The 25,827-nt window shown below is 41.8% G+C and overlaps 1 protein-coding gene across 5 annotated transcripts in view; it reads right to left on the bottom strand.

Annotated features, from left to right (window-relative positions):
* The window catches only part of TDRD3 (tudor domain containing 3), a 345,653-nt gene that overhangs the window by 65,000 nt on the left and 254,826 nt on the right, over positions 1–25,827 (bottom strand). For 4 of the 5 annotated variants that reach the window (XM_074988707.1, XM_074988715.1, XM_074988737.1 and 1 more), the window contains 2 exons: positions 23,628–23,762; positions 15,254–15,482 (listed from right to left, as the gene is read on the bottom strand). The exons of the other annotated variant lie outside the window; for it this stretch is intronic. In XM_074988707.1, coding sequence (XP_074844808.1) covers positions 23,643–23,762 — 120 coding nt within the window. In that variant the 3' untranslated portion in view covers positions 15,254–15,482; positions 23,628–23,642. Of the gene's footprint in view, positions 1–15,253; positions 15,483–23,627; positions 23,763–25,827 lie in introns of those variants that run through there. 5 annotated transcript variants of the gene reach the window in all.

The raw sequence follows: 25,827 nt of genomic DNA, 5'->3' as shown, positions 1-25,827 counted from the left end.
ACCAAAGAGACAAAAAGACAAGTTAAATGCAAGCAAAAATAAAATAGGCAGAAGGGCTATGCAGTGGTTTCTAACTCAAAGGACAGTGTTGCTAACTTTTCTTTAACTCTGTAGATAAATTCTTAAATAAACAAACTTAAAAAATTTCAGGCAAAATAAATGCCCCCATGTGGTCCTGTACCCTCCTGCTTCCCGTCCCACTAAACCCTGCATCATCGACTCCCATTCAGCTCCAGCCCCAGTCTGTCCACACAACCAGCCCTTCCGAACCTCATCTTATGTGACCACTCAGTGTTCCTGTGCGTCCCACTCTACCTGTTCTCCACCCGCCATCATCTGTGGTTCCTTAACTGGTCTTATGGGTAAGACACCATGAAGAACCCAACCTCCCCTCTTCCCTTTTGTCTGCTGTGGCAGATGAGCTAGCTGGTTTCTGTCCTGGCACCACAGCAGCCCCCAGTGGCCGAAAGGTGCAACTGCAGTACTTCTCCGGCAGAAAATATGCGAAGCAAAAAAATCTGCCGGGCACATGAATTCCTCCCATGCACAGTGATGCAGAATTCTCTGAGGACTGCCCTTGGAACGCTCTCTCTCAAAACGAAAATACACAAGCCTTTTCCAAACGGAACTTGAAAGAGTTCACCACAACTCAAGCAGTGACAACAGCTTGTTCCCCAAAATCTGAACAGGCTAAGACTCCAAAGTTTGTGGGCTAAGCTCAGCCAGAAGTTAAGGGTCCGAGGAAAAACTACTGAGTGAAATTCTATGGCCTGCATTATACAGGAGGTGAGATTAGGTGTTATTAATAGCCTTAATAGTTGTGACTGAACATCTTAAGTTAAAACTAAAACCGGGGGTGGGGGAACTAACTTGCACAAAAATATAGGCTGTAACGAGCACCAAAAAACAGCACAAGTTTTGCCATAACAGGTAGCAATTAAAAAACAGCATGATTTTGAATTACAATGAAAATTATAGTAGCTATGAATTTGATTCTGTGAATGCTGAGACAATAAAGGGAGCAGTAGTATTCACAATTGTTAAGCTGGTAAATATATTACTCCAGGCATTTGCCACATAAACACAAGCACCAAGGTCTAGTGTAAAGAAGACACAAACACAATCATTTCTGACCCCAAATTGAAAGGAGACACAGCCTTGTGTTAGTCACAGGTTATTCTTCTTAGGCCATGGGAACAGAAACAGCACATCATCTACCCTCAGGTACACATGATTCCGTATTACTGAGCGCTCCTTAAATAAGCCACCAGCATGGAGTGTCTGATATGATGCAGCCTCTCAAGATGTTTATGTTCATTGCAAGACAAAGGAAAGATAAAGGACAAACACTTGTAAGCTGAATGGCACGTTATGAGGAGACATCTCAATCAGCATCATCCCTCTGTATTCTAAAAAACTTGGCACTTTGGATCAGTAGATGCTGATTTTCAGGACCCCATATATTGTGTATAACGGTAGCAAAAAGTAATGTATTCTGTTTTCACAAAATACCCCCTAGCTTCTGCACAACAATGATAAATAGTCAAAAATATTTGCCAACATAACATGTACTAGTGCTTATTTTCAACCATTATTTTTGGTCCCGTGATTATTTGTGAGGATGAGTTTATGCTCTGCAGGTGGCCCATGTTCCATTTCCCAGGCTGCAGCTCTTGTCATGTTTTCCAAGCACCTTGCACAACAATAGGCTTCTTGCCATGTAGGTTCAGACAGAAGTTTTTAAAATGACTTCAACTAATATACTTGGCCTCTGCACTGTTCTTCAGTTAGCCCAGTGTTCCAGCTTATGTTTCTGGACCCCTAATCCCTGGCTGTCAATTGGACCCAAGTTCCGGCTCTAACATCTGCAGTCTGGCAGTCTGAAGATGCAGGCTACTATCACCGCAGCAGTTCATATTTTGTACAGTTACTTGGACAATTGACAGAATTAGAATTTTTCTTAAATGAAAGCTACAATTCTGGAGTACAATTCTGTGCCAAGGGCTGAATTCTGCAGCTGTGGCATACGTGGGCCCTGGGCTACAGGCCATAGTCTAATATCACTCTAGCAGGTGTAGACAGTGACACAAACAGCCAAATCCTGAGGTCCTTCATCCAGTTTTCACTCAGCTTCATTTTGTGTGAGTTTTTGTGAGAAATTACTAAGGGTACGTCTACATTACGTAGAAGATCGACCCAGTCAGGGTTGATCTTCTGGAGTTTGAATTTGGGAGTCCTGGTAGAGAGGCACAAAATCAAATTATCTGACCCCTGTACTCCTCCATAGCATGAGGAGTAAGTGAGGTTGACAGTAAAGTTTCTCCCATTGACCTCCCTCTGTGAAGATGGCCAGGTAGGTCGATTGCAGATAAGTTGATTCTAGCTATGCAATTACCATAGTTAGAATTGCATATCTGCAATCAGTTTACCTCCCTAGTGTAGACCAAGTCGAAGCGAGCACTGAGTAAGGAAGACGGTACTGGAACACAGGGTTTAAGATCAGCTAACACTAGCTAGCACTAAAATTAAAAACACCTACATTGTATCATCCTATAAGAGTCAAAACTGGATATAATTACCTGAGCTAAAGAATGCATGGAAAAGAAAAAGAAAAAGGTAATTATTTTTGAAAGCTATTTTACTCCTTTGGATGGTATTTGGAACATCTTAGCCATCATCTTGCTCCTTTACTTTTCGGGTAGATAATTTACTGCCATTGCATTTGTGCCAGGTCAATACTGTCAACGCTTATCATATCAGCTAAGCTTTTTCTGTAAGCTAAAGACCCACAGTCCCTTTCATTGAGAGGTTATGATTTGTTTCTTATCATTATCATGCTCAGCCAGAGTTATGCACCTCTTCAATCATTGCCTTCTTGACTAGCACGAAGAGAAGACTCAACATGAGACAGATAATTAATTTGGATTTTCAATTGGAGCGCAATGACATATAATTAAAGCAGCCTTAGCAAAACATTAGTTATCTCCTCTAATGGTTGGCATGCTAAGTTTGAGGGTACACATACAATTTTTACTGCAAAGGAGTTTTCAAATGTTACCTACCTTTTTAACCTTTCCAGTTGAAAGAAATAAACAAAACAGAATGAAAAAACGGACTCTAGTTTCAATTGTAAGGCCCATGATGAAGCTTGCACATGGCAGGAGCATCTTCTGCACAACGTCGTTTTTGTCTTGTCAACTATCGAGGGTACAGAGCACCAGATTGTAATTTGACTAACTACTGCCGGTGTAAGTCTGTTCTGGGTGCTGAAGCAAGCCACTTGGATTTAAAATGAACTGGCATTTCATACTGTTGCTTTTTTTCTGTTAGTAACAGTTATGTAGAATATTGTTAGCAGGCCTGCCAATGGGGGAAGGAGAAGCGGTAAAAGGGGAAGCTGCCTCCTGGCCTGGCATTTAAAAGGGGCCCCGAGCTCCAGCTGACGTTGCTGCTACTGCAGCAGCTAGAGCTCTGGGCTTCTTTGAAATGCAATGGAGCACTGTGCTGCCACTGTGTGTGTAGTGGGGGTGGGGGGCAGGGCTGACAGCTCTTAAACCATACTCCTTCCACTCTTGGCCCCATCCTTTCTGGGAGCAGGGCCCTCATCAGACCCTGCCACTGGGCTCGCGGTGGCTGTTGAGCCACTGGTTGTTAGAAATATTTTCCTTGAGGTCAAACTGAAATATTGTAGAAATATCTTATTGCTCTCATCTACAATGCTTGATTGGTATGCTGCATCTCATTATCCTTTAGGGTGCCTAGCTATTTGAATGTAAGGATTAATGTCCCTTTTTACAGATAGCATTTGCAGGCTTCCTTTTCTGAAATATACTGTACTTTCAAAAGGCCTGATTATGGTCTCATGTATGCAGACATTGCATCTAAAATGTAACTCTCTCTCTTCACAGAACATGAGGATCAGTGCACTTTCCTGGGTATCCACATGCATGTGTCATTCTATGGTCTGGATGAGAAAACTTCTGAGAAAAATACAGTTGTGCAGCAGCAGTAACTTAGTTCCAAAGGACCATGTAAAACTCAGTTCTGCAGCCCCCAGACTGCTCTGGCTTCAACCACCAGGCAGAGCGAGCAGTTGCTCTGGAGCTGGCAGGGCTAGACAGGAGCCCTGGAACTCCAGCCACCCAGAGCCTTGCATTTTGCAGGGCCAGGCAGTAGTCCCAGAAATTGTGGATGGGTGGGCAACCCCAGACCCCACACTCTGCTGGGAGTCCTGAGTCTCTGACCCCAGCCATGCAACTGTCCCAGACCCCTAAAGCTTATGGGCCTGGTGGCCTTTAGCGCACAGCTTGGCCACAGTTGCGTGCTAACTATTGGTCAGCAATTTGAGAACCTTAGACCTATTAGTCCATTTCAGAAGACTGACAGCATAACGTTCTCAGTGGAGAACTTTAGAATCAGAAATTTACTTTCCCAGCTGGCCCAGACAAAGGAAAGTTCATTGACTTTCAGGACACACTTGAAAAATAAGCTAAGGCTTTTTTCTGAGAGAGAGCGTATGAAACTTTTTTTTCCTTTTGCATGGGTGATCTATTTATTGTATTTTGATTGACAAATGATTTAGACTAATATTAATATGCTTGAGTTTGTGTATATAGAGGTTTTTGTTTTTCATAGATGCATTATGTAAATCAAGAAATAAGAGGACACACATATTATCTTCTTTTTGTTTCCATATGTTGCATCAATGATCAGTGTTAAATGCCATGACAATATTTCAGTGAAAGACAAGAAAGCCCTTCCTCTGAGACAAGGTTCTTGCAAATGTTTTCTAATCATATTCAAGAGCCTAAACAATCAGAGCAATGTAGCAACTTTTGAAACAGTTAACTTAAACTCAGGAAGGAAACTACTCCAAGCCAGGGACTATAAAGACATTTGAAATAAGTTCCCTTCTTTCATTGTGAGAATATGTAAGTGGCCAGTTACACAAGTTTTCTAGTTCCTGTGCACCACCAAGCAGCGTATGTACCCCGAGGGAGAAATAGGACATGGATGTTGACATCAGTGTTTCACAAAGAGAGTTTTGTACACATTTCATGTGTATATGAACTAGTCCATTTACATTTGATAATTTTAGAACTTCACAAATGTGCCATAGGGGAACATCATATTTTAATAGATTCTTTGCATTTGCTGAATAAATTAAGAGGAGTGTGTATTCAGTTTAGCATTTCATGGACTGCTATTTTTTTGGATTTTATGGGTTTAGTTCAAGGAGGCAAGAGATTTCAGAGTAACATACAAAATTATTTCAACTTCATGGACTGCTTTGTTATATCACATGTAAGGCTCTACCCTTAATAAAACATTTACAAGCAGACTGCTGACTAACAGTGGAAAAAACAAAACTACATATGAAGTGGTACTCTAGCCTGTACAGTTTTGTGGAGCGAACAGCTGCTATAAGTGGTCTCATTGATAATGCTGACGGGGAAATGTCAAACAGCAGTACCTATAATTCAGGTTTTAAGTCATTTGAGTTGCTGATACAGTTTAGTTGCACTAATTTGACTGACTCATGGTCTCCAGGTAAGGATTTGGAATTTAAAGGAGGAAATGTCACAAAACTAAATACTTACGTGTTAAGTAACGGTAAATGTTTTCCACATTGCACTGCTCAAATCTGGATAATAATTTTACATTTTTGCCTTAATTTCAGTTTAGAATTTTATAACAATTCTCAGACCATTGTTTAGGATCTATGAGGATGACCAAGCTTCCTCCTCTTTATTTAACTGACTAGAAAAGAAACACACAATTATTCTAAGATAGTGATTTCATTTATATAAACTACAGGTAAAGCCATGATCCTGCCAACACGTAGGCACATGCTAACTTTAAAGTTTGACTTCAGTCTGGCTACTTACATATTTAAGAGCAAAGTATGTGCATAAGTGTTTGTAGATTTGGGGCCACAATAGCTGCGTCTACACGTGCACGCTACTTCGAAGTAGCGGCAGTAACTTCGAAATAGCGCCCGTCACGTCTACACGTGCTGGGCGCTATTTCGAAGTTCAAAATCGACGTTAGGCGGCGAGACGTCGAAGTCGCTAACCCCATGAGGGGATGGGAATAGCGCCCTACTTCGACGTTCAACATCGAAGTAGGGACGTGTAGACGATCCGCGTCCCGCAACATCGAAATAGAGGGGTCCTCCATGGCAGCCATCAGCTGGGGGGTTGAGAGATACTCTCTCTCCAGCCCTTGCGGGGCTCTGTGGTCACCGTGGGCAGCAGCCCTTAGCCCAGGGCTTCTGGCTGCTGCTGCTGCAGCTGGGGGTCCGTGCTGCATATACAGGGTCTGCAACTAGTTGTTGGCTCTGTGTATCTTGCACTGTTTAATGAAAGTGTGTCTGGGAGGGGCCCTTTAAGGGAGCGACTTGCTGTTGAGTCCGCCCCGTGACCCTGTCTGCAGCTGTGCCTGGCTCCCTTATTTCGATGTGTGCTACTTTGGCGTGTAGACGTTCCCTCGCTGTGCCTATTTCGATGTCGGGCTGCGCAACGTCGAAGTTGAACATCGACGTTGCCAGCCCTGGAGGACGTGTAGACGTTATTCATCGAAATAGCCTATTTCGATGTCGCAACATCGAAATAATCTACTTCGAAGTAGCGTGCACGTGTAGACGTAGCCAATATGTTCCTTATATTTTATATAAATTTATTTAATTACACCAGTATAAAGTCTTGTTCTGTTGTAGTAGTTCTGATGTTCCTGGTGTCTTTTGTATTAGCACTTAGTAGAGAGAAAATCAGCTTTCATACACGAATTGATTATGCTTTCCTACGTTATTAACACTTCCTGTGACAGAGCTTACAAACCCCCATACTCAGGCCGAAGCAGGGGAAGAGCTGAGGCTGGAAGGTCCTGTCTCACATACGCCAGTGATTATGCTCCTTGGGAGAAGACTAATTAATATAAAGGGAGGGTTTTTTGCACACGTGCACGCACACTCAAAAGGGAAAGAGGCCATTTCCAGGAGAAGCACCATTCTGCAGCAGCGGAAGCAACTTCAACTGATGGCATGTGGCTGCGAGTCTCTTCCCTCCCCACCCTGGCCAAGAACCACAGGAAAGAGGCATAAGAGGACCACAAGCATTAGCCCTACATAGTAGTAATTTTGAAGTAAAGACTAAGTAAACTACAGTCACACCACAAATGTAGAGACAAAGTCTGGTAGGAACTGCAAGGGGCCAGCCAAGCCTAGGATAATTTTAAACCATTGTACTTTCATGGCCCTAGGTGAGGACTAGGTGGTGAGGGGGACCCTCGTCTCCCTGCTCACTCCAGACGTACAACTCTTGACACCGCAACCCCTTTCCCCTCTCCCCTTGAGGAGGGCAGGCCTACAGACTGTCAGCAAAGAGGCAAGTCCACCTGGGCCAGCCCATCTAAAGGGCCAGGACGCACTGAACTGGAAAGGGAGTCACTTACTTTCATAACTGGTGTTCTTCAAGATGTGTTGTTCCTGTCCATTCTAATGTAGATGTGCACACACACGCACATGCCCAGTTGCTGGCAAGTTCTTCCCCTAGCTTGTAGCAATTGCCCTGGTGTGGCGCCAATATAGCACCCAAAATAGGCACCACCCATACCGCTCCCTGCTCAGTTCCTTCTTGCCAGCTACTCCAACAGTGGGGAAGGCGGAAGGAAATGCATACAGCAGCGGGCTTGTCCAGGACACACAACATATCCACCAAGGACCCTGGTCTCTGGTTCTGGTAAGAACAAAATGTTTGGCACTTCAAATTGAGGTGCGTGGCAAACAGGTCTACCTGGGGATAACCCCAAACTCGGAAAATTGATTTCCACATGCCCAGGTGAATGGATACTCACAGTTCATGAACGACATACTGAGGTGGCCCGCTACGGTATTGTGGACCCGGTAATGGGCCTGCAGGAGAATTTCATGCTGAATGCAGAACTCCCACAGCCTGCTGGCCTCATGATACAGGAGAAAGGAGCATGCACCTGGCCCCCTTGTCTGTTGCTATAATGCATTGCTGTCATGTGTCTGTACTCACAGACACGCAGTGTCCCAGTAGGTTGCCCCAGAACAACTCGCATGCCAATCTGATCACCCTGAGCTCTCTCTCACTGATGTGAAGCTCGAGGTCTGACACACCCCAGGGAGCTTGAGTCTGGCACTCCCCTGGATGCTTCCGCCAGCCTAAATCTGAGATGTCAGTTACCAGGGACAGGGAAGGTTGGGGAGCCCTGAGTGTCCACCCACCAGTGCAGGTCCACACCACCTGCTGTGGCAACATCACTAATTTGTCTATATTGTCCCTCGGGGGGTGGCACACTGACACAAGCCACAACTGGAGGGGACGTAGCCAAAGTCTGGCATGTTGCTCCAAGAATGAACAAAGCTGCCATGCGTCTCAGGAGCTTCATGAAAGACCTGGCCTTTGTGGTGTGGAACCTGATCACATCATTTATAATGCCAGCCATAGCCTGAAACTGCTCTCTAGAAGGGTGGCGCTGGAGAGCACCGAGTCCAGGAGAGCCCCCACAAACTGTGTTATTTCAGTGGGGATGAGTGTTGATTTCACCTCATTTATCAGGACACTGAGACTGTTGAAGGTTTGGCTAATGAACCTTATGTGCTGATGGACCTGGGCCTTTGAGCTCCCTTTGACTGACCAGTCATCCAGATGGGGGGCAACTGGACACCATGTCTGTGAAGGAAGGTAGCAACCGCTGCCATGCACTTGTTAAAAACACTTGGAGCCGTGGACAGGCTGAACACAAGGACGGTGAACAGATAGCAACCTCCATTCACCACAAACCTCAGGAACCTCCTGTGTGTGTCTGTTGTGGGGGGAGGGGGGTGCAGGAATAGATCATGGTATGGAAATAAACATCATGTAAGAGAAGAGCAGCAAACCAGTCCCCCAGACCCAGCAACAGGATTATGAGCCCCAGATAGAGTATGTGAAACCTTATCTTTTTTACGAACTTGTTCAGGCCTTGCAAGTCCATGATGGGCCCCATTCCCCCTTTCAATTTTGGAATTATGAAATAATGGGAGTAAAACCCCTGTCCCCTGAATTGTGGAGGAACCTCCTCTATCACCCCTGACTGAGAAGTGACTATCTCCTGCCTGAGCAGACTCCCATGAGAGAGCTCCCTGAAGAGGGATGGGGAAGAAGAACAGGAAGGGGAGGTAAGAACTAAATTGGATAGCATACCCTCTTTCTACTGTGCAAAGGACCCCTCAGTTGGATGTTATTTGGCACCATGCAGGCTAGAAAGGGGACAGGTGGAACAAAAACAAAGGGTGTGCTGGATCCAAATTGGAGAGTGGTGTGGCGCGGCACTCTTGATCACTCCTTCCAAAGCTGGATTTAGGCTCCAGTAGGGGCTTCTGCTGCCCCTGGCCTTGGCCGGGCTGAACGAAGTGACTTCTGCTGCTGCAACCTCTCCACCTATTTTTATCCCTAAGCTGCTGAGGGACCTGCCTAGAGGGAGGGCAGGAGTTGAAATGCCTGTGCAGTGTTGCAGGTATATGGAGGCCCAGTGACCTCAGGGTGGCTCTAGAATCTTTAAGGCTGTGCAGCGTTTTATCAGTTTTTTCTGAAAATAGAGTCAGTCCCTCAAAGAGCAAGTCTTGAATAGTCTGCTGCACTTTGCATGGGAGACCAGAGACCTGTAGCCATGCCCTCTTTTCGTGGCCACCCTTGATGCCGTGACCTTTGTCACCACATTGGCAGAGTCCAAGGTGGCCTCCAAAGCCACACGAGATTAGCTTGTTCTCTTCCACGACAGCCATAAACTCAGGCTTGGCATCTGGGGGAATCAGCTCTGTACATTTTGAAGGAAAAAACTAAATTGTACGAGTAGCTGCTCACAAGGACTTGCTGATTAGCTATGCACAGCTGTAGCCCTCCAATTGAATAAACTTTTCTACCACATAAGTCTAATGGCTTTGCCTCAGTTTTTGGGCAAAGGCCGCAGAAACCCGTCTCTCTCTGCGGTTGGCCATATCCACAACCAGGGAGTTAGGAGTGTGTGAAGAGGGGCTCCTGCCCTTTAGAGGAGACAAAATACCATCTTTGATTTTTCCTTGCCATGGGTCGGGCTGACGTTGGGGTCTACCACACAGTCTTAGCCATCTGGATCATGGTTTTGATGAGGGAAAGCACCACTCTAATGGAACCCGAAGAGGACAGAACATCCATCATCGGGTCAGACTCAGCCTTGATCTCCTCCACCTGCATCCTCAAGCTCTGGACCACCTGGCAAAGGAGATGCTGGAGGGTCCAGCTGTCCTCAAGGACTGGGGAGGCAGAAGAATGGGCCAAGGGACAAGGATAAGGAGGCACCCACCTGCAATGTGTAGCCCAGATCCATGACTGCCAATAAGTCCAGTGCGTCTGCCCACTGATGCGAGGGGAACAGCTGTGATGCCTGCGCATGTGACGCCAAGCCCAAGGAGGGCGGCGCTGAGTCCCACACTACGAAAGGAGGAGAAACCACGGATGCCAATATCACCTGGAATCATCTAGGCCCCACAGGTGCCAACATGATCAACACCATGGTGTTCAGCACTGAAGGAAAGGGGGACGAAACCACCAGAGCTGACAATGATATAGGCATTGAGGGAGTCAGAGCCAAGGAGACCGATACTGCTGATGAGGACTGTTCCATGGAAAACAGCTGTTCCGAAGATCCAACCTGTGGAGGAGCTCCCAGTGAAGACGACAGTGCTGAATACAGTACTGGGGGTACTTTCAACACTGACACTAATGACAGGGCCTGGGATGGGTGGATGGATGAACTGTCTCTACCTCATGAAAAGCCCACGGGGTGCAAAACAGCCATTGTGGTGCCAGCTGCCAGTTCGATGGCCACTGCAGCATCAGCTCCCAGTTTGGTGGCCACTGCCCCGGCACAGAGCATCAACTCCGTATGGAGGATGAACAGGAACTCTTACTCCTGCCCAAGCTGGAAAAGTAGGAGTTGGACTCTAACTCAGATGCCTCCATTGCCAAAGACCAAGGCACTGCCTGTCCCAAGGGCATCTGCATCAGCACTAGCTGGGATGGTACCAGCACTGGCACCATATTCACTGGCAGGACCAGGGGCATAGGTGGCCATACCAACATTGCTGACTTGTTCCAGGACAAAGGACAACTTGACTCCTGCCACAGGGACATGGTTCTCGAAGATGAGAAGGACACTGTGATTTGGAGGAGGCTCTGTTCCACTCTGGGAATGCCTCTGGAGTGGATGGTAGCTCCAGGGAGAGGGGACTGGACCTCTGGACCAGCTTTGATGCTTGGCCCTCAGAGGTATGCCCATGGCATTTCTCCCCTGATGCTGTCGGGGGGTTCTCTCTCTGCTGAGATATGAAGGGAGAATGCCCCCGTTGTGCCTTTTCTTTTTGTGATGCATTAGGGACTGAGATCTATGTCTCCTGGGAGGCTGAGTTACCAGCCCTTCACCATGGAGCCAGGCTCTCTACCCCTTCGTTGATGCCGTGACCAAGCTTGGTGCTGGGGCACTCCACAACAAAGATGTGCTCAGGCTGGCAGACAGGGATTTCTCAGGCTGGAGAGCTGCCTCCATCAACAAGACACAAGACATTGAGGCACTGAGCAATGTCCTTCAAGGTCCTGGGTTTAAAAGTCTTACAAATTGGGCAGCAGTCCTGCTGGTGGATCTCACCCAAACACTTCAAACAGGCCAAATGCGGGCTGCTCTATGGCATGCACTTCCCACAGTCAACACAGACTTTGAAGCCTGGCAACTTCAGCATGCCCCGGTGCCGAAGTGTCAAGGAGGGAGAGCGACCTCTCTACTCAGGCCTGATGAAGTACTCTTGTAAGAACAATAGAACTATAACTATTTCAACTATTAACAGCTAATTAGAAAATATTAACTGATAAAATCTAATGGCTACCAGCTAATGGAGAGATTGCTCACACAAGTGAAGGGGAGTTCCAGCAACCGACACCATAGCAAGAAGGAACTGAGTGGGGATGGGGTGCAGGTGGTGCTTATATTGGGTGCTATATTGGTCCCACTCCAGGGGGCACCACACTGATCTGATGGCTACTGGCTAGGGGAAAAAAAACTGGGCATGCATGCGTGTACAAACCTACACTGGAATGCACATGAGCAATCATTCAAAAAAGGAAGAGTAGTATCAGAGGTGCAGACCAACAGGCTTACTGACTGATGAAATGATCCTTCTACACTTACCTAGGTGAAACTCATCTTTGTGCTGATGACCATCACCAGAAGGGCTCTTGAAAGGAAATAAAGCTATAACACATCATATGTGACCTAGAAATAGGGGGAGTTCCAATAGGGACTCTGGACTGGTTGTGAACATCAAGTCATATAGAATCATAGCACTGGAAGGGATCTTGAGGAGTCTTATAATCCAGGTCCCTGCAATCAAGGCAGGGTTAAGAATTACCTAGACCATCCTTGACAGGTGTTTAACTTGTTCTTACAAGTCTCCACAACCTTCTCAGACAATTTATTCCAGTACTTAACTACCTTGATAGAAAGATTTTCCTAATGTCCATCCTAAACTGCCCTTGATTCAATTTGTGTTTCTTGTCCTGTCTCAGAGGTTAAAGATAAATATTTTTCTCTCCTTGTTACACTCTCTCTGTCTTTGAAAACTGTTATGCTCCCTCTCCAGAATTCTCTTCTCCAGACTGAACAAACCAGTTTTTTACAACTTTTCTCAGAGGGTCATGTTCTCAAGACTTTTGATCTTTTTGCTGCAGTTTTCTGGACTTTCTACAATTTGTCCACCTCTTTCCTGAAATATTGCACTCAGAATTCAATACAAAAGAGGTTGAATCTCTCTAATCTGGCATCCATTGTATCTGATCAGTGAGACAAGAAATTTTGCCAGACCACGGCAGGTCTATGTTGTCTAGAACAATTACCAACATTTCCACTGCTTACTGGACTCTTAGAAGACATCTGGGGTACATTACAGCTAAATAATAGCACAGAATACTGAGCACCAAGATTGGTGGCTGGAAACACATTTTATGGGACCACAGAAAACTTGGCCACACCTGTGATAAGAGGTCATCCAACTAACTAAAATGATGCTGGATTATGGATGTTGCTGGACAAAAGAGTTCCGGATTAGAGAGGTTCAACCCGTACACCAAGTGAGGCTTAATCAGTATGGAATAGAGTAAAAGAAGTGTAAATGTATCTTGTTTACAACATTTCTGCTAAAGCAATGCAGAATGTTTTCTTTCATTTATTTATTTTAAGCGTCACACTGTTGACTCATATTTAGCTTGTGATCCACTATGACGCTCCAATCCCTTTCCATAGTAGTTTTTCCTATTTCCCATTTTGTATATGTGCAATTGTGCTCTCCTATGTGGGTGTACTTCATATTTGTCCTCATTGAACTTTATCCTATTTATTTCAGACCATTTCTCCAGATTGTCCAGATCATTTTGAATTATAACCCTATCCTCCAAAGCACTTGCAGCCCCTCCCACTCTGGCACCATCTGCAACCTTTATAAGTGCACTCTCCATGCCATTATCTAAACCATTGATAAAGATATTGAACAGAACCAGACCTAGAACTGATCCCTTTGGATCCCCACTCATTATACCCCTCCAAAAAGACCATGAATTATTTATAACTATTCTCTGGGAATGGTTTTCCCAAGCGGTTATGCACTCACCTGGTAGTACCTCTGTCTAATTTCAGAGGTGTAGTTGTATTAGTATCTACAAAAACAACGAGTAGTCCTGTGTCATCGTACACAAACTAGGGAAATACAAAGTAGATGGAAAAACAACGAGGATCTAGTGGTTCCTTATAAACTAACAGATTTATTTGGGCTGAGCATGGGTTAGGGTTTTGCCATTAATTTTTACTTGTGAAAGTTCATACCCAAATCAGTCTGTTAATCTATAAGGAACCACTGGACTCCTTGTTCTTCATCTAGTTTGTATTTCCCTAGCTTGTTTATTAGAAGGTCACACAAGACAGTATCAAAAGCCTCACTAAAGTCAGGATAGATAATATTTACCACTTCCCACTTATCCATAAAGCTTGTAACCCTGTCAAAGAAAACCATTAGGTTGGCTTAACAGGATTTGTTCCTGACAAATACATGCTGGTGCTTATCACCTTATGATCTTCTAGATGTTTGCAAAGTAATTGCTTAATTATTTGCTCCATTATCTTTCTAGGTATTGAAGTGAGGTTGAGTAGTCCTGTAATTCCCCAGGTTGTCCTAATTTCCCCTTTTATAGATTGGTTCTTTGTCCTTTTTCAGTCCTCTGGAAACTCTCTCTTCTATGACTTTTAGAATATAATTGTTAATGGGTAAGATATCTCAATTAGCTCCCTGAGTATTCTAGGATGCGTTTAATCAGACCCTGGTGACTTGAAGACATCTACTTTGACTAAGTAATTTTTAACTTGTTCTTTCCCTTATACACCATTTCTATTCCATTTCAGCCATCCAAATATGGTTAAATGGGACATGGGTAGTTCATAGGTCTGGTACTGATCTCTGTCCAAAGTTAAAGTTTCATCCATTCTGCAATAACGATTAAAATGAAATGTACCCTTCTACACATGGGGCCCCTTTGTCAAGCTTCAAGGAAGATTGATTAAAACGTTCCTAACTGTGTCAGAAACACAATAAAAGCAAAATGTAAAACTGAATGAAAAAGTGAGCATTTTACATTCAACACTTCAAATGGACTCTATGTTCTCCTGTGTCTTTCAGTATGGCCTTGGAGCGCTATGCTCAGTTAAAGTCCCTTGATGCAAAGCCATACCTTGCTGTGTCACAGTCAGTCAATATCTCTTTCCACAGCAATTTACAAAAGGAAATATTTTGCTAAAATTACTTAGGATATTACTGTTGAAATAATGACCAATTATTCTTCATTAGCCTTTTAAGTACATTTTGTGAACTGCATAGCCTGCAGAGTTGTAACTGGGGCTTTCAGTAATTTTGGAAAAGGAATATAGCAAGCTGTGTGCGAGTCCATCTATGATGGCAGTCCACAATAATTACTGGAGATATTCTACGAAATTTTAGCATGGGTATTGTAGAAATATAATACTAGAATCCAGTCCTGCTTCCATTTAATGTAAAAGAAGTTTTGCTATTTTTTAAAACAGAAGCAGGCTTGTACAAAAAGTCCATTCCAGAAAGAATACTACTGGCGTTTAAGTAATACCAAAAGATAATTAAAATACAAGGCAAAGAATGTATTAGTGCACCATAGGTTTATTGATGGTAGCAATAACAATTTCATATGTAAAAAGTATTTTTGCTTCATACAATTAAAAAGTCACTTGAGTACTGATCAGCTCTGGAGTCCTCCTGATCACACCTGCCATTCTTTCTTGGATGCTGTTCCTTAGGAAAAAGTCAGGGGTACTTCTAGAAGTCTGAAGCGACTGGGGGCGTCGATGACTTTTTCCCCTCAAGAAAATAGCTAAATGAAAAAAAATAAAATATATAAACCACAAAGCTCTCTGGTTTTGCATAACGTGTACTTCACTTTCTATTTGTCATCCAAAGAGTAAAGATTTATTCTATTGTACTTATAGAGAAATAAGCCTTTAGAAGGGTAAACAAGAAAGGTTATACTCCAATGCAGTATATATGACTGCTACAAAAAAAAAAAAAAAAAAAACCAACACAGCTGCAATGCCTCTCCCCCTCCACCACCCACACACTTTTCCAAGCAATGACAGCCTATAAAAATGCCATTTTTTTCTTTGGCGAGAATTGCAACTAGAATCTTCCAGGGTCTTTGACAAAGAGGTTCAGAGTAATTTCCACTGAGCAAAGGGAGGTTTAAAAAATAAATAAATGACCAAAGAGCTTTTAGGATCTCCTCAGCCACTCTCCAAGACCTACAATCTGTGCAAGCACAGACATTTTTCTCTCTCAGTTATGCCCCACACCTCCACAGTACATTAAAATGACGTTATCTCTAGCAAAGGAGGACTAGACAACATTTTCACTGATGGGGTCATGATTCTGATACCTTTACTTGCTTGCGATAAAATTGTTTAGTTATAAATTTCCTTGATGAAACTATTCTAATGTAAGTTTATATATTGAACTATATTGACTTAGTAATGTTGAAGATTGCTTTGCTCTGGTCTGCCTTATTAGAAGTTTTCTTTTGAACTCACTGTGAAGTTGTGTGCATGAATGAGGTACGTGTGGTATGTGAACAGGTAAAGGATACCAACAAATTACAAAAAGAGGGAGCGAAGAGGTGAATACACCAGCATTATCCTCAGACCTTGACAGCCAAACAGTGCAGACTGATGACCACAAAGTGCAACAGGCATCTGCCCTAAATCAAGAACAAGATATGAGATAAGGAGATGGAAGACAGTGGAAAAAACAACCAGCTTGTGATTAACAATCCTAATGCTGCTGATGGAGAACTGTGTAAACAACCACTATGTAATTAATGATCCAACCATACCACAGCAAAGTCTGCAGGCTTGAATGAGGATTTGTTACTATAAAATATGGGTGAAAGCAAGGAGGATTTGGGTTCATTCTGTAACGACCAAACTTTGGTATGCATCCGACAGAGGCCTCGCTCTTTTTCGTGTTCAGTCCAGCTGGCCACTAGACTGACTTGAAGAATGATTAGAGACTAGTAACTAACACCAGCTCTAGATCACGTGTGTGTGTGTATGTGTGTGTGTGAGAGAGAGAGAGAGAAAATGTGCATACATAAACTGATTTTAATATTTGTTAAGCATTTTAAACAAATGTGGCATATTGCCTTGTCCCGTGAAAAAGATTCCATGGATTTTTACAGGCATAACAGTGCCTCACTACACAAGTGTCACTGCTAAAATAATACCTGATACCATCTGTGATCTAATGACTACTGGTGTTTCAAGGATAGTTCCAGAGGGTCTTCTATTGTTTCTTCAATAAATGTTTGAATTATACACTCCACAGCCCTTTTGCTAGGGCAGCAGTAAAGAATCCGGCCTAGTTTATGTGAACCAAGCCTAATTACGGTTGCCAACTTTCTAATTGCACAAAACTGAACAGCCTAGCCCTGCCTCTTCCTCAAGACTCCGCCCTACTCCCCCCATTGATTGTTTTCCTCCACTCTCACTTTCATTAAACTTGCGGTGAGGGGAGGCAGTGAAAGAAGGTGATGGCTCTGTCTATGGGTGCAGGTTCTGGGGTGGGGTTGGAGTAAGGGTCACCAACTCCAGCTGGGCAGCGCTTACCTCAGGTTGCTCCTTGGAATGGCTGAAACAGCTGGCTCCTGGAATGAGGAGCCAGGCTGCGCTGCACCCTACCTGTGTGCACAAGTGCCACTCTCACAGCTCCCACTGGCTGTGGTTCTTGGACAATGGGAGCTGCAAAGCTGGCACTTGGGCTGGGGACAGTGTACAGAGCCCCCAGGACTGGCCCGATGCCTTGGAGTTGGACATGATAGCCACCTCCGGAAGCCATGCAGAGCCAAGGCATGCAGGGAACCTGACTTACCGCCCCCGCACCCCTGTCCTGCCAAATACATTTAATGGCCCAGACAGTGGTACTGACTACAGCCACCAATGTTCCTTTTTGAGCAGGTGTTATGGTTGAAAACTGGACACCTAGAAACTCTAAGATTGAGCTCCTTACCTTCCCTGCTTCTCTTAGTTCTTCCTGGAATAATAATTCTACTGCTGTAACTTCTCAGTGAAAGTTGAATAAAAGCTTTTCACATTGTTGTGAGACTATAATAATTGCTGGAAATAAGATTATAGAATAGTTCTGGGTAATTTTTTCCAAACCACTTAAGATACTTAGAAGTGTAGTTTCCATTTTCATAAGTGACTGAGGTGCTTGTGAAGTCAAACTAAGACAGTGGAAGCTAAGTATCCTCTGAAAATGGGACTCGGGCAGTTTTGAAAAATGTACTTATTATCTGTTCAAACTCCATAAAACTCAGCATTTTTAATACTATTCATGATTATTTCTCTGGGCAAGGAAGATTATCAGTTGTGTTAGATAGGACAAAAATGTATGAGATCAAAGCTCTTGCTTAGGCGACCACTAACCAAGTTAGCAAGTTATAACACAACTGTCCCTCACTGAATTTCTTCCATCTTCATGTGACAACTCCTATGTCTTTAACTAACAGCATATGAAAGACTCTACTTCCTGCCTGAACAGTATCGAATAACTCTTTGAAAAGGAAATGACACTCTCTGAAAAGTTCTCAGAAATCAAGACCAAGGAAGGGGTCAGCATTTAGGACTGTTCACCAGTTACATAAGCTCTCATTCACACAGCCCTGAAAGCTCTTTTGAGCTAAAGAAGATAAAGAGGAAAAGTCCATTTTGACTTTATTACATATATTTAAAATTGTGGAGGAACTTATAATGACACCCCTTCCTGCCAAAGATATTTAAAACAATGGGGAAAGGGCAAACCACCCCCGTCTAGGATGAATTTTCAGCACTGCTTTATCTCTGGTCCATTGACCTCAATGAAAAGTGAGTCAGATCAGTTTTGAGCCCTTATCAAAATCCCACACAAAATGTACTATACAGAGAGCAGCATAGTGATCTGTCTGAAAATAGATACCAACAGAGCCTGTCTGATGCATTTTGGTTACATCATCTATTTACTACAATGTAAATCTTATCTTTTCTTTAACCACCTATACTTCAGACAGGACAGTTTCCATTGTAGGTTCTGTTGGACTCCTCACAAACTCCATAAAGCAAACTTATTGAACTCAGTTAAATAGAGAACTAAGAGTTGTACTTTAGAGTCCAAACAGATTAGTGAAACACATAGTTCTAAAATTAAGCATCAATTGTTTCTACCAAGAAGATAAAAATTATAAACCATTCCTAGAAAAGTAAACAGCACTGCTGATTCCAGCACTCATTGTGGGAGGTGAGGGGAAGATTAACTTCATTACAAATTCCAAAAGGAATAAAGTCAGAAGTCTGTTTTATTTGGAACTGTTACACTATCTGTCTTAAATAGTAACTTCCACTAAATTCATGGATACACATATATCCTCCTGTTTCTTCTCCTATTATCTTTCTGTCATTTCACTTCTTTTTCTAATTACAGAATACAATGAGAGAACAAAAACTGTAAATATAATTTTGCCTTAAAATATTAATGCTTTTTTCTTTTTGTATAAAAATGGAATAGACTTTTAACATGCATTATACGAAAGATTTTGCTCTTTATAAACATTTACAATGTTTTGTACTGGAAGTTTCCCAGATGCAATCTTAAAGTTGATAATAAAAATGAAAGTTGGACATTAAACATTTTATTAATATAAACTATGCACACTGATTTACAAGCACCAGTGTATGACTTGCACATTTTAAAATAGCTTATATTTAGTCATAGTTACTGAGATTTCATATGATAGTAGGAAAAGAGAGCAACTCATTTAATTTTTTGATCTAGCGCAACTGAAGATTGGTATTTGTTAGTGTGCAAACGATATAATATCATACTGAGTTGAAATGACAATGAATATTGGATATGTATAACCCCATAACATTTTATATTTGAGCTGCATAACTAAAAGTACATTAAGACAGAACTGCATTTGGACCAAGAACATTAGTTGAGTTGTAACAGTCCAATAACTTGCCACTTGCCATTTGTTGCATTTGGCAAACAGCCCCAAGTTTTGGATAAGAAATAGCTATTGGATGTATCTTTATGAGCAAATGTTGAAGTAAATTCTGTGCTGAATTGAAGGAGAGGAAGTATCCAATTTCTTGAGCTGAGGAACAATAATTTAATTATGAGAAATTATTGTGATATTTTAAAACATTATTGTGGCTCTCTCTGAAAAGAGGATAACACATGCTGAGAAAATTTCAGCTTAATGAGACAAAACCTTTTTTAAAAATCCTCTTTTAAAAGAAATTATATATCAATTTTCTCAGCAGAATTTAATTATTACTTATTGATAAAGTGTATTTAAGTTTGTTTTGTTGTGCAGATAAGTTCCACCTAAATACAGATGCTTAATTTAGAGAGATCATGATATAAAAAAACATGGTTGACATTTTAGAATATTGTTAGGAAGATTGTGTTTGTCGCACATGATAGGACCAGCAGAACCACCTAATTCTGTATCCCATCTCTATCATTGGCCTGTGCTCGATGTTTTAAACGAAGGCGCAAGGAGCCCCGTGTAAACAATTACAGACTAATCTACTCATTGGGGAAGTTTCTTTGTAACGCCTATCAGTTAGTATCTTGCTTATATTAAGAAATAAGCATTACCACCACTGTCCCCAAATATCATATATTTCCAGCATTATGAAACAGAGAATGTTTTATTTATCCTTCTAAATGCCTAAAATACTTTTTTTTTAATCATGAACTAGATCCTAGCCCCAATTAAGTCAACAGGAAATACTAGAATTTCACTCTTGACCTCAATTTAACTCAAGGCAAAGTGTTTTTAGCAGATTAAAATTTGTTGATTTTCATTTTAATGAAGTACCTTTTTGTTCTTGCAATATGACAAAGGCTAAGACGGAGCAACCAAATTTTACCCTCTCTTAAATCCCTTCTTTTTCACCACACTAAATTAAAGTTTTTCAATCACTCCCTTATGCTGGGGCCCCTAGCCATTATCCTTGCCTAGGTTTGGACTCGTATAAGAGATAAGTGACCACAGTACAACACAGTATTCAAAGGCAGATTGTAATATCCATTTATATAATGAACATTCTATATTCTCATTATCACTGACTATTTTGTTAGCTTTATAGACAACCACTGACTTTTGAACAGGGCTTTTACTAAGGTGAGTACGACATACAACTTCTTCCCCCCTCACACACACAAACTTTGAATCCAGCTTTGCACATATCTCAAGAGGTTTGGAAAGCACAAGTGAGGAATAAATTTTGTATGCCCAGTTGCCGAAACTAAAAGGATAGGACCCCAAGAAAGGGGGGGGTCTAGCGTATGATCAGACAAGAAAAATCTGTGTCCTCTCACCTCAGAAGTACCAGTGGCGTTCATTGTGGAGTACATTAAATCATACCACACTATAAATTCATGCAGTTTATCATAGCTGAAAGTGTCCCTGAACTGAGAATCCATCTGCTCAACTCCCTCTGTTGTCAGCTTCTCAGAGTAATCATCATAAAACAGTTGATTTAGGGTACATTCCCTGAATTATGGGTCTTTCTGATATCACACACATCTGATATCAATGTGGGATATGGCTGGAGAACTAACAGCACCCAAGTTTCATTACCTTCACTGTCACTGCAAAGTAGACAGATTGCCAGCCCAGACTGAAGAGAAACCCTAGTTAAAGCCAGGCCTGCTAATCTGTTTTAAAAGCACCCTCAAAACTGTATTCACAGAAGAGGTTTTGGGTCAACATTTGGATTATATGGTGGCACTTCCCCTCCAGCATGACCTATTCTGTTATTCTTACATACATTACTCTATTATTACCACGTCCAATTGATTATCATGAATCCACAAAGTTTCTGTGATGCCCATTATATCAATAAGCTAATTAAATACCAAGCACTCTAGTTCACCCATCTTAATATTTATTGAATTTGTATTAAAACACTTATAAAATTTGTCCTTATTTAGCAAGCTGCCTTCATGTGATACAGTTAAATGGGAATCTTGTTTACCTGGTTCTCGTCAGTTCCTGCCTATACTTTATCAATGTCCAGCCTCTCCTCCTTACCAGGATGTGTCTGTTCAAACTATGCACTCCTCCACACTAATCAGCTTTCTCCCCATCCTTTGTTTAAAATCTACTGTGTGGCATTTTTAATTCTGCAGGTCAGCAATCTGGTTCCATTTTGGTTTGGCTGGAGCCCATACTTCCGGTACGGCTTCTCTGTTCCCCCAAAAGGATCCCTGGCTTGTAATAAACCTAAAACTCTTCTCCAGAAACATTATCTCTTCCACTCATTGAGACTTTGAATTTCTTGCTTCTTAATTGGCCCTGCCTTCAGAAATGGAAGCATTTCAGAGAATATTACCATGGAGGTTTTGAACTTCAGCCTCTCTTAGCAACCCAAATTTGGCTTCCAGAACTTCTCTAATACCTCCTCCTAGGTCACTTGCATTTACATGTGCCGCAACCAAGCACTGCATATAAGTCTACCTAGATTTCTTGAGAGGTCTGAACACATGGCATCCAACAGGTAATTCACCATGTGATTCTCCTGGTCATTACTAACCCAATTAGCTGTATTTCCAGTAACTGAATCCCCCATTTCTATTATCTGTCTTTTCCTAATAACTGGAATTTCCTCCTACGAGGGGTATCCTCAGTGTGTGAGAATACCATGACATCACCTGGAAGAGAAGTCCTAAGTACAACTTTGATCCCAGGGAGGAGCACTGGGTAGGAATGGGAACCACATGCCCTGACCTTATCCCTGTCCCTGTACCCCAGAAGGAGGTAGGGGTATGGAGTGGTGCAAACCCCTGTGCCTTCACCCCCTTTCCCCAGCAGGGACACCGGGGATGGGGAGCTGTGTTCCCTGTAAGCTAAGCACTTGCATAGCAACTCACAAGAGACTCAGGTGCCACCCAGCTGATCAGCAGAGCACCCACAGCCATCCACAGATGGCAGCATATGAAGTTGGATCCCCACTTACTCTGGCCCATGGTCCCACAAACCCCTAACCTGCCTCTGTGCATACATATATCACACCTAACCACAAAGCAAGTAAACAAACATGCTGCATTCAGTGCAATAAACTGGATAGCTCCACTCTGCTGTCAATATTCAGGTACCCCTCATGACAACATTCAGGGGAAAAAATGACAAATGTATTTTTAATCTATGTTCAGTCCATAGGGTTGTATCCCATGCAGGCACATTTTACAACCAAAAGACATAACTCTTAATAGTCAAGACAACAGGGAAAAAAACTTAATAAAAGCAAAACAGTGTCAAATTTATTCAGTAAAGCTTTATTCTGTCTAATTACAAAGGATCGATTCTGAAAAAGACAACAGTAAATCTTTATTTTAAGATTATACATTAGACTGTTGTATCATTCCTGAGACAACATATTTTGAAGGAAAATATGGAATTTTTTAATTTAGTATAATTATTAAAAACCAAATATTTTACAAAGACACTAAAACAATTTAGTACACACATTAAGCTGTAACAACAGTCATTTCTAGGTGTGGGTTTTTGGCTTATGCTTCATAATACTTCTGAAAAATACCATTGTTAAAATATAAAGCAGGCCATGTCATGTTTCATTGCTTACTTATTTTAATAAAGCTCTTTTTTTTAATAAACACCCACTTTTCTGCCTAGGAACACTGAACCGTAAATTTGGCCTTAGTATTGTATAACAGAAATTACTGTAATTTATTCTTCTTTTTCAATCTGATCACCATTGGCAACTCAATACTGAAGGCCCCAGAAAAATCTCATCATTGAAAAAGCATGAGAAAATAATCCCTCAAAGTTTTTTCTTTATAATTATGGTAACTTTGAATATGCCATAGTATAACACTACAGTATGTATCCCTTGCCACATTTGATGAACTTGTCTTGAAACTGAAAACCATAAATAAAATATCACTGCTACACATTTACCTTTAACTTTTCCTATTAGTTTCTAGCCCTTGGGGGCTGATAAAACTGTTGGGTTGGTCGTGTGGACCGTCTTGGTTGACCATCACCTCCTCTGCGGAACTCTAAAGTTTGTTCATAAGCATCTTCCTCCTCCTCCTGCAGGTAAAAAGCATTGTTTTAAATGTAGAGAGTAAACAACTGAATTATATATGAATAGAAATGGCTGCTTCTTTGATGATAATCACTCAGGAAGCTGCCATAGTGACATGGAAACTGCCATAATGGATCGTTTTTTCAAATTGTTTCAAAACTAGGTATCAGAAACGGCAGGAAAATGTGCCAGGGACTTGCAGAAGAGACATATATGCATGGAAGTACAAATTCATTTACAAAAGTCATAAAAGCCACATAATCAAGAAGCAAGATAACTTTGCCCAAACCAATGAGAGCTGTAGAAGCTAGCCCTTGAAAGATCAAAAACATGAGCAGAATGTAAGAAAGAAAAATTCAACATGGAAAAATGCAATAGGATAAATCTGGGGAGATATGTTCAGAAATACAGGTCTGACACAGGAGACATAAAACCATAAAGGAGTAATGCTGTAGAGACCAACAAGCAACTATAGACAGAAAATTAGACAGGAATTTGCTATGTGCAGTGATAATAAAAATAGCTTTGTTATACTCAGAGGCACCAAGTAATGGCATAGAGAAGTAATTACACACCTAGAATATTGCATTATGTCCTGGGCACTTCAAAACAAGAAAGATATTGACAAATTACAGGGAGTTCACAGAAGAGCAACAAAAATAATTAAGGGTCTGAAAAGATTGATTTATAAAGGAAGATTAAAAGAGCTAAGTATGTAGCTTCTCTAAAAATACTTTAAAGCACAAAATGTTAGCTGTCTCCAAAATTTAAAGGGTGTATACATTAAAAGTAGGGAAGAAGTACTTTGTATGGGACAAGGGGACATCATTAAGGGCAATGACATGACCAATTTAGGCTTAAAATTAGGAGAAAAAATCCTGACACGTGACCGTGATGAATAATGAAGGTATGTCACTGACGCAATGATCTGAACTGCTTGGTAAACAGGGTGTAAGAAAATACTTTAATAGTGCTAAATGTAAATGTATACATTTGGGAACAAAGAATGCAAAAACATATTTGCAAGATGGAGAAGTCTATCCTGGGAAGCAATGACACTAAAAAAATTTGGGAGTGATCAAGGATAATTAGCTGTACATAAGATCTCAGTATGATTCTGTGGCTGAAAGAGCTAATACAATTGTGGGGTTCATAAAAGATGGGAAATCTTGAGTAGGAGTAGAATAGTGTGTCCCATTTTGGTATCCATAGTACAAGAAGATTCCTGAAAAATTGGAAAGGATTCTGAGAACAGCCCTGAGAATCATTAAAGGATTAGAAAATAAGTCACTTACAGTGATAGACTCAAAGAGTCCAATCTTTTAGACCAAGAAAGAGAAGATAATCAGGTGACAATTCCAATACACAGGTACCAACACAAGGAACAAATATTTCAAAATGGTCTATTTAATCTAAAAGAGAAAGATGCAACGTGATCCAATGTTGGGAAGTTGAAGCTAGACAAATTAAAACCGGAAATGAGTATATTTTTATGCATCAAAGCAACATAACTATAGGAGTAATTTACCAGTGATGGATTCTCCATCACCAACAACGTTTAAATCAAGACTTAGATGTTCTTTTAAAGACGACACCCCAGGTATTATTTGGATAAGTTCTAAGGCCTGTGTTACACAAGAACTCGCAGTAGATTATCACAATGATCCTTTTCAGGCCTTCAAATCTATGAATCTTTGACTGTTAAACAGTCTCTCACAGCAGGTGATGGAAGCTCAAGTTTTAGGGATATTAAAACTAGCCTGAACATGAAGAATTAATAAACATATTGTAGCAAACAATCCTGCTCTGAAGACTGACAAAATGACCAGTACAGGTTGCTTTAATTTCTGGTTTGCTGCCTCAAGGCAGAATCTCCTGCTGAAACACAACACATTCAGTTCAAATAAAAAAAGTTATTTTTTCAACTTTGCAGAAATCCACTATCCTGCTTGTCCGAAAAGGCAACATTACTTGTTGACCCCAACTGTTAACCCCATGTTACCCATCACTGAACACAAACTAGAGCAGACTAGTGCATAACTGCACACAGCAAAAACCTATTAAATAGCT

This window comes from Carettochelys insculpta, chromosome 1 (genome assembly GCF_033958435.1).
Source record: "Carettochelys insculpta isolate YL-2023 chromosome 1, ASM3395843v1, whole genome shotgun sequence".
In the NCBI taxonomy this organism is placed as follows: Eukaryota; Metazoa; Chordata; order Testudines; family Carettochelyidae; genus Carettochelys; species Carettochelys insculpta.
The sequence above is the reverse complement of the archived record's forward strand: the minus strand, read 5'-3'. Positions and strand labels throughout refer to the sequence as shown.